The sequence below is a fragment of the Saccopteryx bilineata genome, chromosome 2, assembly GCF_036850765.1.
Source record: "Saccopteryx bilineata isolate mSacBil1 chromosome 2, mSacBil1_pri_phased_curated, whole genome shotgun sequence".
NCBI lineage: Eukaryota > Metazoa > Chordata > Mammalia > Chiroptera > Emballonuridae > Saccopteryx > Saccopteryx bilineata.
Window position 1 is genome coordinate 114,934,912 of NC_089491.1, and position 17,194 is coordinate 114,952,105.

General features: G+C 37.0%; 1 protein-coding gene across 1 annotated transcript in view; it reads right to left on the minus strand.

Moving 5' to 3' along the window:
• Nucleotides 1-1,046: 1,046 nt before the first annotated feature.
• The window catches only part of TSPAN8 (tetraspanin 8), a 32,147-nt gene continuing 15,999 nt past the window's right edge, over nt 1,047-17,194 (minus strand). Inside the window, exons 3-8 of the mRNA XM_066257667.1 lie at nt 14,774-14,911; nt 12,949-13,023; nt 12,730-12,837; nt 8,420-8,551; nt 5,559-5,642; nt 1,047-1,333 (exon numbers count right to left, since the gene is read on the minus strand). Of these exons, the coding sequence (XP_066113764.1) occupies nt 1,280-1,333; nt 5,559-5,642; nt 8,420-8,551; nt 12,730-12,837; nt 12,949-13,023; nt 14,774-14,911 (591 nt within the window). The 3' untranslated portion in view covers nt 1,047-1,279. The remainder of the gene's footprint in view (nt 1,334-5,558; nt 5,643-8,419; nt 8,552-12,729; nt 12,838-12,948; nt 13,024-14,773; nt 14,912-17,194) is intronic.

The following is a 17,194-nucleotide window of genomic DNA, read 5'->3' on the forward strand; positions in this document are numbered from 1 at the left end:
GTTCTCTGACCTAATGACCATTATAAGTATAAAAAATATATACTGAAAGGTAATTTATTATTTCATGCATTTATTACTTCAATAAGAACAATAAAAGAGGCACACAAAATTAGATTATAAGAAAGAGTTTTAAATATTAATAAAAATTATTAAATAATACCTAACAAAAAAAAACACAATAAAACTGTTATTTAAGATATTTCCATACTACTTCTTGATTAGCATCCTCACTTGCAATTGTTTTCACTTATGGACCGAATGAACATTACTAATGGCCCTTAGAATGCGCTGTTGCACAGATGAACGTTACAAAAAGAGTACGGAATGTAAAATTGTGATTTCCACATCGGGCGTCTGCCCAGGCGCCCATTTTAGAGAGAACCCTGATTACAAGTGCCATTTCAACAACCTGTTCGCCAAACTCAACAAAAATTAGATATCGGTTCTGCAAAACCAATGTGAACACACTGAATCCAATTACTGGGGTTGAGCCAGCTCCAGACACACCACAGGGAGGTGGCATGTAGGAGCATCCTGCTGTGCTGCAAATGTCCTGTATCTTGATTGGGATAGTGTTTACACAGGTGCATACTTAAGATTTTTCCACTTTATTGTGTGTACACTGCACATCAATAAAAAGTAAAATGTAAAAATGCCCGTGAGAACTAGAATGATAGAAGCAGTTGTAACTATGTTCCAGAGGAAGATCCAGAGAGGAGCCCGAGATTCAGTGACTGGACAGAAGGCATGCACATCATCTTGTCCCCATGATACATAGACAGGAAAGAGAGACACCATTAGTAGATGTGGGCATAAGTAGAAAAGAGCTGGGCCACTCTCTCAATCTTTCCATTTGAGACTTAATTTAATTTCAACACTAATGGATGATACACCACACAAAATGGTGTCACTTCTGAAAAGACTAACTGCATTGTGTTACCTAACAGTCACTCACAGACAAAGACTATTCCACTGAGTGCCTCCCGATGAGTGGTGTAAGCACACTACCACCTGAACACAGTGATCAGACACAAAAGAAGCACCAATATAAAGAACGTTACTTTTATTTTGAGTAAAACTGCACATTCATATCATTTTCCTAGTACATATCACTAAACTCCTAAATATGTTAAGTATGTCTGGAAGATATCTGTAGTTTAGCTATATTTTAATGGCACAGCTGCTCCTAACATATGCAGCATTCATATATTTAAAGTCACAAAGCCAAAGCAAACATTTAAAGAAGTTTGACTGATGATAGCTTGACACATCCACAGATTCATTTGTTCCCAATCTGGCAGAACAGGACCATAGAAAACACCAGACCCAGTATCTAGAAAATAAAATAACAAAATTAACATGGACTTTCAGTGAAAATGCTGGTGACATTATAAACAGACAGAAAGAACATTATATACAAAAAAGATTCTGGCTATTGACAGTTTTAATCTTATTTATGTAAGTCATCTCTCTTTATGGGAAATTAGAGACTCCCATGGGACAAAGGATCACTGAGAAAGTTTTCTGAGTACTTTGTGTTTTATCAGCATTCTCAGCTAACCAAGCCACCTCTAACCTGCCCTATTTGGTTGTTCAATAGCTGCTGCCACCAAAGCTCTCCACCCTTGGAACACACACCCTTCTCTGGGGCATCTGCCCTACAGCAAAGGGGAACCTTGGGCATCTGGGCGCTCAATATACCCTATTGCTTCCATAAAAGGGTTACGATCATCTGGTTTAAATCATCAGCATAAAAATCAAGGAGTCTAGAATTTCTCTTGCCATAGTTAGGCATTGCCAAGAGGAAGGACAAAGAGTAACCTTTTTCTTTAAAAAAAAAAACTTTGAAATTAATGGAGAATAGCTTAATTCAGAAATTTCCCTTGAAGTGAAAAAACACAGCTGAAAATCTAGGACATAGTTTCTGGCTCATTAAGTGGCTCTCCCAAAAATGAGGGACCCCCAAAACTTGCTCCAACCGGCTTTGCAGTTGGTGACTTGCATGCTCTGGCTTTGATGTAGAAATAACAGAAAGACTGGTGTGCATTACTGATCAAAAGTTTCCTCCCCGCCAGGGTGCGTTGAGAGGAGGCAGGGGGAGGGCGAGCTGCCATTTATACTGAGTCATTTCAAGTGCTCTTACTGTACCGAGATGTCCTGCCTAATAACTCTTTCCTGGAAATGCATTTCAAATGAGAACTACTGCCTAATATTTTGTCTGTAAAAAAAATAATAATGAGACACCAATTCTCTGCAGAAATAATGATTTTTATCCAGAGTGTTCTCAAAGTCATTATTTTAGAATAACTTCCAAAAGCCTTGAAATTTAGTCTTTTTACCTTGGTCCCAAGCCTCAAATCTGAGAGACAAGTATCAAGAAAGAATAAAGAAAATGGGCAAAATACTGGGATAAGGCAACTACCATCTTTCACAGTCACACCCTTGAACTAGATGCCCACCATTTACCGGCAGACTAGCCAGCTAATATCCTACTTTCTTGCATCTTCCTTTGCCTCTGGAAATGAAATTTTTCATTGTTCATAAAAATAGCAAATAACTTAAAAGAGATTCATTGTATGGTGATATATGTGAAGCTCAGGATAAATTTGCTATAAGTAATTTGTATAAGTTCCTATATTCTAGAGCAATCTAAAAATTGCAAAATTATCATTTTTGTGCTATTCCTGGGACCTTCCGTCAGAAAAACTTTTATCCTCCAAAGTGATGACTATCAGTGTCAGTGGCTCTTTCTTTCCCGTAGTTGAAATGAGAAGAGAAAGTGCTGATCATTTTTTTGTGCTTGTAAACTGCCATAGTCAAATGAAGAGAGATATGATCATTGGATTATTTAACTTGGAACAATGAGAATTCCAAAAATGTCGATAGATAAAATTTTCTTACAAAAATAAAGCATTTTTCATAGTTTCAAAACATGCTACCTAAAAAAAAAAAAAAATCTCTCAGGTATGTGGTCTTACAAGAGCCTTGAAAATAACGGTTGGTCCACCCCATCAGTGCCTGTCTAAACAGACTTAACACCAAATGTCAGGGCATAGTTTTTTATATGATTTTTTTATGAAAATAGTTGGAATATATTTTCTGCATGGAGAAATTTGCCCCTATTTCCTTCTTAAAGATACTTATTAGAGGTATTTTTTTTTTCTATGAGTCTTTGTTTTCCTGAATTTGAACTTGGGAAATAAAGCTTAAGTGTTAAGCCTTGGAAATAGGCCTAAGTATTAGGCAACTAGAATTAATGACTATAAGACAAATGTACATTTTTGGATACATTTTTATAAAGTGAATATCAGAAGACTATTTTCAAAGCTACAGTTCTTTAAACCAACTATCATATCTACATATATTCTAGAAATCACACTAAATTGGCATAACTAAAAATGTTGTATTTTATGATATTAACATATGAATTCCATACCTATCAAAAGGTTTTTATGAAGGTATACCCTAAGTATATCTTTTGAACAACCAATAAAATATCTAAGTATGGCCTGACTAAGCGGTGGCGCAGTGAAGAGAGCGTCGGACTGGGATGCCGAGGACTCAGGTTCGAGACCCTGAGGTCGCCAGCTTGAGTGCAGGCTCATCTGGTTTGAACAAAAAGCTCACCAGCTTGGACCCAAGGTCGCTGGCTCGAGCAAGGGGTTACTCAGCCTGCTGAAGACCCGTGGTTAAGGCACATATGAGAAAGCAATCAATGAACAACTAAGGTGTCGCAATGCGCAACGAAAAACTAATGACTGATGCTTTTCATCTCTCCGTTCCTGTCTGTCTGTCCCTGTCTATCCCTCTCTCTGACTCTCCTCTGTCTCTGTAAAAAATAAAAATTAAAAATAATCTAAGTATGTAACAAACACATGGATATACCAATTTCATAAAATATTTTATTCCTCTTGTAATTTTACTTTCCATTAGACGTATTTAGATTCTTGGCAATGCCCCTGACTATGATATGAGAAATATCAGTCTCCCCAGCTGATTATGTCCTTATTTTCTCTGGCTTTCCATTTGAGAAGCTTCTTAAAAGCATTTGTGGGTTGTATCCAGTCATAGTCAATTTGAGTCTCACATGGAATTTGACACTTACATTGACATTTGCATTGAATATTTCATTTAAAGCTTGCCCTCCCAATCATTTGTTTAAAGTTTACTCGGCAACATGTATGTGTGGTGTGTGATTTATGTTTATAAACTTAGGAATATATGTGTGTGTGATTTCTAACACACTACGGCCACTAGCTCCTATTTCTAACTTAGCACTAACCCAGAATACAAAGAGAAATAAAGGATATTTCACAAAAGGCTAAATCAAGAGAAATAGACAATACACAGCACCAATCAACTTTGAACATGTATCAGACATAAAGACAACCATGTTCCCAGCAGAGAATGCTTCACATTTAGACCTATTCTGGGCTACCAGGAAGTAATACTCACTATCCCAATTTACTGCTAATTGTCTCTACACTTTTTCTAATGGATGGCTGGGAAATTCCACCAGTAACCCAAATGACCACTTAGAACAGTAAATTGCTTCAGTCCCAGCTAAAATTCCTTTCTGGCAGTCATGTGGTACAAGTGAGAGATAAAAAGCTACCAGAAATCCCAAGGAGGACATTGTACAGCATTCCATGCGAGAAAAGCAGCAGTCAGTCACTCAGCTGAACTAACCAATTCTCAGCCGCGTGAACCAAAGAGACACCCCTCACATCGTTAGGATCCTTGCCAATGCCTAAAACAGGATGCCAGTCAATTTGACTCACTTGATATCTAAACTAACCAAGAGCTAGGATGATTCCAAAAATGCTTCTCTGAAATAGTTTTATTTCATCTTTTTGGCAAAGAGTTTTAGGCTGTGTAAGAAATATCATTTGGATTCCTTTTAAAAAATGCCAAGAAAATCCATTAAGATAAAAACCCTACAGTACACTACAGTATTTTTTTTCAACAGCAATAGTCAAATTGATGAGTAAATACATAAACCTCGAGAAGCACTTCCTTAAAAACTTCTCCAAGTGAGTCCATAGTCCTTATAGTGAGAAAATTAAAAGCAAGTGTTTCATATTATTAGGACTTGTTAGATTTCTCTAAAATGGAATAGCAGGAAAATGGCTCAGCACACTCCAAGTTCAGTTTTTATTTTCTGTTTCAAAATTGGGAGGAGAAATAAGAAAAGGTAACGGTTGTGTTCTGGATTTGTCTGGGGCTCTTTCTTCTAACTTTAACTCTTGTACTAGTCTTCAAAAGGAAAAGGATATCTGGAACTAAGAAATCTTGTGGAAATTAATTCAATATTTCTTTCCCAGTAGAGAGATCATTTAGAAATAATGGACTTAGCCCTGCTCAACATGTAAGATTGTAATCCCCTCCTCAGACCCCAGGCTGATAGAGCGCCATGCTGGCCCTTGGGCCCTTGGTATCCAGTGCTTTTCTGAAGCTCCTGGTTTATATATACTTGGCTTGCCATAAATATATGTTAGAAGAATTAATGAATGAGCAAGAAATAAATAAAGAGTCAATAATGAAAGATTATACTGTACCTCAATAACTGCCAGTCCAAATGCTATTCCAATAATGATGATAATATGTCTTTTAACTAAGTCTTTTATAAAAGAAATGCATGGCTGTTAAATAAATAAATAAATAAAATGTTACTTTTAATCAAATTTTGATGACCTTATTTGAATTAAAATCTTTTTTCATTAGACCTATTGTTTACATTGCTAGCAAGAAACATACTCAACAAAAGGGAACTGGATTTGTTCCTCCCCTTCAAGCTCCTCCCCCCTGAAAGGAGATCATTGTTGCGGTTCATTCGCACATTAGAAAGCACCCAAGGAGAAAAATTTTGCTTCAACTATGTCACAGTTGAATGTAGGGATCTTTAGTTATAAATAATAATTTTACTTTAACTAAAAGTTTTAGGGTTGTTATCACCTTGATGGTATATGATTTTTTCGGTTTGTGGTCTGCAGCCAAGTTCCCTGGTTGGAGTTTCAGCTAATTATAGTGAAAATTTTCATTTTTAAAACAAGTTTTTTTAAAAAAAAATTATTTTTAATACTTAGCAGATTTATTTTTACTTTAAATTTTTTTAAAAAAAATTACATGTGCACTATTATGTCCTTAATTTAGATGAGAAAAGAACATTTAGGAAGCTACATCTTTGCTACATTTCTTAAAAATTTACTCAAACCAGCATGTGATGCCAAGCTAAAAACATTTCAGACAGACCTAAAAATTCCCAAAACTGTCAATTATATGAATAATTTTAAAAATGAAAAATATTATACAATACAATAGTTCTATTGTCTGTGTTGCCAGAAAATATGTCATCCCTGTGATAGTGTTATATGTGCAAAGGGCTAACAAAATATTGTTGTTAAATAAAATATAAGTTTTCCATAAGGCTTAGTAAAACAGTCTTTTCCCTTCATTCCTGAATGGGTTTCTCCATTCTCATTTGATCCAAAGCAGTAAACATTAGAAGAAATTATTACATTACTTAGGGTTAACTATGATATTAATGACCTACTGAGTCATATTTATTAGGCTTGAGGAGTTTCCCCCCTTCCCCTTTAGATAACCAGGTTAAGTTGGCAAAAGGGAAAGGGGAAAAAAGAAACAAATTATGGCCATTTCAGTTTTCTTATTTTTCCAGACTTCTCACAAATGACACAAGGCAGATGGAAGTATTTTATGAATTTATGACCTTCCTTTTGGGAAACTGGTGCAGCTAGCAGCTGAATTATGTGTGAATTTGGAAGGAATGTCTATTATTTTTTAGGATAATGCTAGGACTTTTCTAAATGTATCCGGAGGAAAAATATCTTTGCGTTGAATCTCAGGAGACATCACTTTGCAATTGAACTTACTAATGTCCTCATTATTCTAAGTGGGAACAGCATTTATTTACATCATATTTATATTCCTCTTCCTGTGGACATCGTGTCACTAACATTAGGTAGGGAGGAGGGGAACAGGGAAAAATATAAAAATTAAGAATAAAAATATTTATTGATATTATTGGGACAATGAAAGACATGTTAGCTCTGTAGTCTGATAACCTCTCCCCGATGTGTTACTTTAAATCCTAGTAACAGCGATTCATTCCTTTTCAGAACAGAATCTCCTTACTTTTGATAAAATTAGTAAAAGAGATGCTATAGTCAGTAGGAGAGATGTTTCTCCTGACGTACTTCCTATTTTCTGATAAATAATTAACCTCAGTAGCCATTACTAAGCCAATGCTAGATTGAAAATAATCTTAAAGTGTTATAGAAATTAATTTATTGAATTATAATAGCTGTAATATATCTCTCTCCCAACCAGAGGGTCCAGAAGCATGTCTGGTCCTAGTAAGGGTCTGTATGACACAGTGTAGGCACTGAAGTATAACAGCAATAAACGAAACATTAACATCAGTTGTCATATTCATATACATTCTTTTCAGGCAGAAGGAAAAAATTATGTAAAACCCTGTGATAAGACACAGATATCATGCCTTCTAGGAAGTCATACCTTGAACCTGATAACTGAATTAGATGAGAATCACATAATACCAGTGCCCGCCCTTATTCAAGAAATGCCAATAGTTCACTGGCTTGAAGTTGCCTACGTATCTTTCTCTCTTCCCTATTTGAGCATCAGTTCCATGAGTGCAGACACTGTGCTCTAATCAGAAATTGATCTCCAGTGGCTGGTTGGAGGCCTAGCATATAAGTAGTCAATAAATATTTGATCAATTAAGCAATAATAGGAAATAATGATATGATATTCACATATTGGCATCTACAAGTGACATGAATATCACATCTACAATGCATAAAAGATAAAACCAGCTTTTTCAATTGATTTCAAGTGTCTAAGGCACCTTTTCAATTGGACCACTGATTAGACAAATTAATAAGTAAACTTAACAACCAGAGCTGAAACCCCTAAAAACCAAGTCTTTTCTTTAAACCTATACAATGATTTGAGAAAAGAATTATTTGATTAGAAAAAGAAAGTTTTACTTTTAAAATTAAAGTAAAAATATGGATTTCTAGAACTTATGTTAAAATAGAAAAAAAAATAGAAGAGAATAATGATATAAGTCACCAAGCAGAGGACAAAATAAACTTTTATCTGTTAGTTTGCACTTTGCTTCCCCTTGCAGCAGAATGTTACTTTGATCTGTTAGAGTTTAGTTTAAATGATGCCAGACTCATAGAAAATATGAAATATTTTCATCTTTTTATATTAGCTTTTATCTTTAAGTAAGGATTGCTTTTTGATTTGGGAAATTCCTGGGACTTTTATATCATGATTCCCATTATAATTGCTGCAATTTAATTTTCTGTAAAGACTTTCATTATGAAAAATGAAACAGAACTACTTACTGTGCCAAATCTGTTCTTACCTGTTCATAAACACTTTTTCCTTCATAAGTTGTACAAGATGCTGACACCTCCAAACATTCACATGATTGATAATATTGTTGAAAATTACTTCCCCAGTCAGAAGCTCCATTGACCAAACCACAGCACTGAAACTGTTTGATGAAGAATAGATATAAAAAGCAGGCACTAAAAAAATGCTGTCAATACACTGAATCATATTCTCTTGAAACCATTCTTAAGATGTATCTTGTACTGAAATGCCGTGATTTTCACCCACCTCTTTGAAGGTAAAAGCAAAAATAAACGAATACTCTTTTTTGGTCATAATATGAAAGAAGGAAAAATAGGTTGCAGGAGCAAATGTCTGAGGAGCTTAGAAGATGAAAACTCACCTTCTAGTTTTTAATGATGAGAGAGGAGAAGAATCAGATCTACTGAGCCTAGATTTTAGGAAAAAAACTTCCAAAGAATTCATGAGAGTCAAGATCTCTTCCAAGAACTTTTGTTCAAAATAGATGACAGGTTTTAAAAATAAGATTTCCATCTCATGATCTTTGATCACTTTTGGAGCTAGGAGGAAAAGGGTAAGATGCTCAGTGGACCTCTCATGACATTAAATTTTACACGGACATCTGTACAAGAGGGAGAAGAGCACAAATGAGAGATAAAACTCTTAGAAATACATCAGAACAGTGAAGGCCTAGAATAAACTGAAACATGGGGAAACACTAGCAGAATTTTGGTCATGTTTGGGGAAGAAACACAAGGACATAATAAGCCCAGTGACTCAGAGTATATGGCCATATTATTAGATGAAAGAGAGCAATAATTATCCGTCATCTTGTCTTATTTGCTCTATTAGAATAAAAGAAAACTCTTCATGCAGAATGGTAGAAAAAAATGACTTAAGGAAATAAAACCAAGACAGAGTTGTTTTCCAGGCTCAGTTGTATTGCAATGCCAGGATATTGGAAGAACGTTCACTTGCTGGCTGGGTGACCACCCATTATCCATGTTACTTAATCCTCTCTATGCTACAGCTTTTTCATCCAGATAATAATAGTTGCTAATAATAACATCAATCTGTAAATTCATTGTAAAGATAAAAATGAGAAAACCCAGGTGAAAATATAAAAGCTTAACCCAGTGGCTGGTGTGTAGAAAGCACTCCTGTGTCAGCTGTCATTGTGGTTCGTGCTTTGCAGTTATTCCCTTTATGCTCTCACTAAACATGATCTATTCCACATTGATGCCAATGATTACATCAAGCTATGGAAAGGATCTTTGCAACTCTGTAGCTGATACAGAGCTATAAGTGATACACTGAAGAGCAGAACTGAGTTCCCAAGATAGTTCAGACAATGGCATTTATATGACAAAGAGCTGGAGATTTCAGTTGCTCCCAAGATCAATCAATATTAGTGAAGAGGGTAATCTTGAAATAACCTCCTTTCCTGTTCCCATGGTGGACACCATTAATTGCTCACTCTTTCTGATGATATAATCTTGAATAGTATTACTTGATACAGATACTCTAGACCACAAAAATATAAATCCCACTATATGCACTCACAGGTCAGTCCATATTTGGAACACAATATACTTCAGGATTCTTTAGGGAGGTATAGAGACATACTTAACAGAAGACAAGGAAGGAATTAGAAAGGCAAAACTTGGCATGATATCTGGTCACCAGATCAAATGTGGGAGCAGCTGGGGACGCTGGTCAGAATGTGTTGAAAGAATTATAACAGCTAGATGAACGAGGCACTGTACAGGCAATGTGACAACAACCTCTAGACAAAGTCATCACCAAGAATCCAGGGTTGCACATTTCATTAGTATGTTAGCAGGAAATCTGTGTGGCAGTTTCCTGAAATCCAAAGAGAATTCCACTTGCTATCTAGAACTTGTCTCCATTTATGGTAGAACCCCAGGTCACCCAGCCAGAGTTGGAGGTAGGATATTTTTCCCAAAGAAGCATTACAAGAAAAAAAAAAAAAAAACCCTGGTAGATAACATTAAAAAAAAACAACCTCACAATGCCTAATAAAAAGGAACTAAAGTCCTATGAACACAAGAACACAAAGAGCTTCAGATATAAGAGATAAAAAATTAACATACAAGAATGAAAGCAATTCAGAATTATACTAGGACAAACAGAACATTTAGAACTCCATTATTGGCTCAAGACCTTGGATACCAGAGGCAACGCAAAGCAAAATGTGATTTAGGAGCTAATCCGGAGACCCAGTGGTTACCTGTAGTACATTTGGTTCCAGGTTAACTACCAGTGAGAATCAAGGATGCTCTCAGAACTGAGTTGCCTAAAGTGTTACTATTTTAAACCTTGATTAATCTGTCTTTCAGAGCAAGAACGACCTGGAGGGGAGAAGATCAAGGTATGCAGCTATAGAGAAGTGAGGAAAAGCACAACACAGAGAAAGTTGAACAGGGACTGACTCATAACAGGTTTGAGCTCTTGGAAATGATGCTCGTTAGGCAGAATTTTTCAAGCTGTAGTCTATCCAAATCGGAACTGGGTAATGCTCCGGGGGAAGAAAATGTCATCTGATAAGTAGCTCAAGAAAGGATGTATGAATTTGAAAAGCAAAGCTTTTAGAAGTCACGGGATAGCCATTTTCAAAGAAAAAGGTTGCACAATGTAGACCACATCAGTAGATACTCTTTTTCCTCTGGAACTTCAGGAGAAAGAACTAGGACTAAATGATGCAAATTCTAAGGAGGCAGACTTTGTTTCAAATTAAGAACACACTAATTATCAGACTTGAACATAAGTGGGATGGTCAAAAGTTGGTAAAGCTTTTCAATATTTAATTAGACAGCATATGAACATTGATATAAAATACTACAGTCAATGAGAAGTCAAGTTAAATGTTCTATAAAATCCAACTCTCCTCTAAGATTCTGACAGTTTCTATGACATGTGAAATGAATGTTACATGGAGTTCATATGATGGGGATTATGAATAAAGAAGGTGTGGAAGACATTTCACAGAGTAGGTCATATTTTAGTCAAGCTTTAAAGTACATGTAGTATTTAAAAAGAAAGATAGTAGTAAGTACATTCCAAAGAAAAGGAATAATGCAAAGGATGAAAGGCAGAATTGCTTAAAGCATCCTGAGTGGGCAAACCTGGCTGGACTAGAGTGCTTTCATTATGGAGCTGTGTATAGAAAGTTAAAATATTAGGTAGGAGCTAAATAGTAGAATACCTTCAATGCCTGCTTGAGTTTTGACTTTACCCTGGAGCTACAAAACAGCCTTAATAAATAAATAAATAAATAGATAGATAGATAAATAAATAAACTAACTAACAAATGGGAGGTTAGTGTACTGACTAAAAAGCATTAACTGGTCATATCTGGGTTCAAATTCCAAACCCATCACTTGCTGTCAACTTCTCTAAGCCTTAATCTCCTCATCTGTCAAATAGGAATATGAGGATAATTATATTAGCTACCTCGCAGAGTTGTGAGAATAAAGTGAGCTACTAAATGTAGCGCTTGGTACCTAGTAAGTAGTAAAAAAAACGATAGCTGTGGCCCTGGCCAGTTGGCTCAGTGGTAGAGCATCGGCCTGGCGTGCGGGAGTCCCGGGTTCAATTCCCAGCCAGGGCACACAGGAGAAGCGCCCATCTGCTTCTCCACCCCTCTCCCTCTCCTTTCTCTCTGTCTCTCTCTTCCCCTCCCACCATTGGAGCAAAGTTTGCTCAGGCGTTGGGGATGGCTCTGTGGCCTCTGCCTCAGGCGCTAGAATGGCTCTGATTGCGGCAGAGCTATGCCCCAAGATGGGCAGAGCATTGCCTCCTGGTGGGCATGCCCGGTGGATCCCAGTCGGGCGCATGCGGGAGTCTGTCTGACTGCCTCCCCGTTTCCAACTTCGGAAAAATACAAAAAACAAAAAAAACAAACAAAAAAAAAAAACCCCAATAGCTGTAATTATTTTTATGAGAGAAGGAGTGAGCATGTTAAGAGAGAGAGAGACAGATGGAGGGAGGGGCTCTCCAAATGTCTCAAGCATACTAAAAATATTAAAACAATGATGGGTTTGGCCCAATCGAGACTTAATCTGTCATAACCATATCTTCTTGATCTGTTCTTTTAAATGTGTTAGAACTTGTAAGATACTGGGGGGGGGGGGGGGATTAGAATTCTTCTTGGATTTTTCTAAATACATGCCGACAGAATTGTCAGTCAAAATCTGTACAATAGAGATATTTCTCCATCTTTAAGTAATTCATCTGTTCAAAACTAAGTGAACACAGAACTATGTCTAACTCCCCAAATGACCTACTAATTCTAATTACCTTTTTTTGAAATTTACTCATGGCTTTCTGGAATGTTTCTGCTTCCTCATCTGTGGCGTTCAGAAGATGTACATTTTTATAGATAGTTTCATTCAGAAAATGTTCAGACTGAAAAGAAAAAGAATTTTAAAAAAGTATTGTTAAATTATTCATTACAGAAAGTGGTATTTCTATTTTTCAGAGTATTCCAGAATGATCAGATATCATATGGGTACACACCTCGGATTTGAAAGTAGCTCCTAGGATACCTGCCACCACCTGCAGGAGCAGGATCAAAAGCAAGCCTATGAAAAACTGAGAAAAAAAGAAAAAAGAACATGTGTTATCCCAGCGCATGCATTCACATCTTGGGATGTTTCAGCACAGAGCTTCCTTTTATAGTCTGGGTCAGCTTACAACTGCAAGGAGTAACCATGCTCTTTATTTAGTCTACCCTTTGCCTCAAGGAGCAAATTTTGAGACCATTACCTTCAGAAATATTTTCTCCAAAGACTGACCATAGAAAGTGGGTAAAATGAAAATGTATTCATAGAAGTTGTTGCATGGGGAAAAGTTTAAAAACTTAGATGCAAGTATTTGAATGTTATCTTTCTCCTTTTTCTTCATCAAACACAAACTTCAAAACAAACTTCAGAACTGATGGCATACACAAGGTTTCTACCTTGCTTACAGTTCCCAAGATCTTGTTATAAATGTCAACTCCCAAAATCTGCCTCAGATTTTTAAATCATAATTTTGGAGAATGCAGCCCACAATAAGTTAATTGTTTTTTAAAATAAGCTCTTCAAGTAATTAAATCCTCAATTGGCAATGAGGCCTTATTAATCTAAAGGCAACCATTATGGGTGCTAATAGAGTTCAAAACTCTGTCCTTACTTTCCTTCATAATAAACAAATACTTATTTCATGAGAAAAACAAGTTTAGACAAACTCTGATCAACCTTTATGTCAGATTTATATTTAATAAATACTTGATGATTTTTCTAATCTTCTCTCTATATCCATTTATTATTTTCTACTGTATATATTAAAAGTGAAGACTATGGGTTATCCCAACCCAATCCATCCTCCTTGAAGCTTTTTAAGTGACAGATATGATATCTCACTCCCTTAGAATTTTCTTAGCATGAAATGTGTTTTGGGGCCTGGCCAGTTGGCTCAGTGGTAGAGTGTCAGCCCAGCATGTGGATGTCCTGGGTTTGATTCCCAATCAGGGCACACAAGAAAAGCACCCATCTGCTTCCCCACCCCTCCCCCTCTCACTTCTGTCTCTCTTTTTCTCTTTCTCTCTCTCTCTCACCCCTCCTGCAGCCATGGCTCAATTGGATCAAGTTGGCCCCAGGCACTGAGGATGGGTCCATGGCCTTCACCTCAGGTGCTAAGAAGAGCTTGGTTGCTGAGCAATGGAGCAAAGCCCCAGGTGGGCAGAGCATCACCCCCTAGTGGGCTTGCTGGTAGATCCCAGTCGGAGTCATATGAGAGTCTGTCTCTGCCTCCTCTCCTCTCACTGAGAAATAAATAAATAAATAAATGTAATGTGACTTTGCCATAGTCTATACACAGATCCATCTACCATCATTTACCAAAATTAGCCTCTGCCACTCCAAAGACACAGAGGCCAACAATTTCCAAACAAGTGACCTTGTACTTCCTTCAAAAACTCAGGGGGTTTTTCTCTGGAAGTCTCATCACAACCTCACCCATACATGTACCTATTCACTTCTGCTTCTGGCTTGAAGTTCTCTCCTTGCCCTTTTCCTCTTGAGCCACTCCCACTGTAGCTAATTATTATTTTGCCCATCTTCCCTAATGGGTTTCAATTGTCTCAGTGTCTCTGCCTCATTTAGCACAGCATCTGGCATGTAGCAGGTAGGTACTTAGGAATAATGAATAAAGAATGCTAAAACTTGTCTTCTCTCAGGGTAGCCTCTAATCTGAGCTAACCATATGGCTTCCACAATCAAACCCTCTACCCAGAAGTTAGAGTGTCATCAGTCTTGGCGAGTTCTTTGGGCGGGCAGTGGGGTGGGCATGGAGGACTCACCAAGAGAAGCATGCAGCGGCTTTCCTTCACGGCACCACAGCATCCCAGGAACCCCAGAATCATAATGGTAGCACCCACAGCAATCAAGATATTCACAGCCACGTAAGGACTAACATCAGAGTTCTTACTGCTGATAAACTGAAAATAAAAAAGAGAAATCAGAAAATCCCTTTCCTTGATGTGTTTTATTTAACAAAATCCACTGGGTACCTACTAGGTACCAGGCTCTGTTCTAGACTTTGAGATATTAGTGATCCAAACCAGCAAAAATCTCTGCCTTCAGGGAGCTTACATTCTACTAAGGTGTTATTTGTCTGAATAATGTTTCCATCTTTATGTTTTTCTAAGATGATATATTAGATAGTGGATGGAAGCAATGTAATAGGCTTTCGATACACAGATTATTTTAAATTTAGAAGGACATGTACTTTCACCCATGATATGCTGCTCTTTGGTTTGCATATTTTGTGTTTTCTACATAAAAATAGTATTGTAATGCATGTGTTTTTGTGGCAATTAAATTAATTATAAAACCCATGCTCCTCAAACTACTGATAGACACAACAATATGAATGAATCTCAAAAACATTATGTTTGAGCTAAATAAGCCATATTCAAAAGAGTGTTTCTGTATTGTTCAATATATCTAATGATCAAGAATAAGTAAATCTAAGCGATGGTACTAGAAATTGGAGCAGGGCTTGACTTTCAGCTGAGCAGGAGGGAAAGGAGCAACTGACTGCAAAGGGATGAGAAAACATTTGTGGGTTAATAGAATACTTTAAATATTGATTTTAATAGTAATTTCACAGGTCTATACATTTGCCAAAACAAACAAACAAACAAAAAGTCTAGGACCTGATATTCTATATTAATTCTATCTCTTTGTTCCCAGAAGATACAGTCCATGGAGTCTTCCAGAAACTCTTCATTTTGTCTGACTGTTAAGTAATAGGATACTGAGGGGAAAAAAAAATCTTAGCGCTCTATGTGATGGATTGGTCCATCTAACTTGCATAATATAACTCTTCCTCCCCACACATGTACTCTTCTTCCTCACCTTCCTAACACCTCACTCAATCTCCCACTTATCCTCCAGATATATCCAGAAGTTCCTCATAATTAAAAATTCAAGCTTCATGCCTGAGTTGTATTTGAGTGCCACAGGTAGGCCATCTTTCCTGTACAACCTCTACCTACTGGTTTATTTCAAGGCAAAGCATTAGCTCTTAGACTAACTCTGAGACTGTTTCCTGGAATCTTCACATGTTGTGTAGATCAGCTCCCTTAACAAGAAATGGAAAAAATGCTACTATGAATGATTTTACTTTTTTTTTTATTTTACATTTTAAATGACTTTTTAAACCAATTTGTAGCTTAGAGGGAGTCTTTATTTTACAATCAGTAGGAAGAAATGTGCTGAAGTTGTCAAAGCATGAGAACAAAGTTCTATATTCCAGTGGGTCCTATTATGTATATAACTGAGTTTATAACACTGGAATAGTCAAACTAGCCCTATTGGGCCCATTTCCCATTTATAAAGAGAATTGGGTCAGCTTCTGTGATATCTAAGGCCTCCTTTGTCTCTCAAGAGTCTGTACTTACAAATAATGTTTCAATTTACCTATTTAGAAATCTTTTCATTGAACAGGTAATTTTTTTTTCATGTTTTATGTTTGATTGTTGTTTGCTTGCTTAAGATCAGGGTTAAGAAATCAGTTTTGTTAATAAACAGGCATAGCATCTGGGTCAGAACAGAAAAGGAGAGAAAAACAGCATTAGAAAACCGACTCTACTCACCCACCATTAAACACTACTTCACTAGAATGATATGGCCAGTGCAGGCAAATCCTAAGTCATCTGAGAGGGAGAAACCTCACTGAGGTATCAGAACTTTGCTTATATAGCCCAGACAGAGAAATAATAGGTCAAATACCGACAAGTGAGACCTGGATAATGTGGCCAGCCCTTATTCAGCAGGATAATGAAGCTCTGCTGGGCCGGTGACTCACAACCAAAGACTGGTCAGAAAGCAGTGTGTTGGCTCTCTGAGGGTCTCTGTTCAAAGTCCAGCCCAAGTAGCACTTTTCATCAGAAAAGAAGTGGAAATTTGAGTGCAAGTATATGTGCCAGGAGAGGGACAACAGAGAATTAAAAGCTGTCTTAGATGAACAGTGTCTGAGTGTGTTTTAGGACAAGGGTAGAATTTGTAAAGATAGAGGAATGGCAGAACCTGAATGAAGGTGGCTCAGAGTCCTCTTTGGACTCTAAGGGATCTCCTGGGACAGGAGTGGCTGCCCACCTGCGGGGCCTCACGATGCTGAGTTTATCAAGAAGGAGAACAGAGCATCCCTAAGAGACACTTCAGTCCAAAGAGACATGCTAAAAGATGTCCACCTCTACTTCCCCGACATCCTTCTT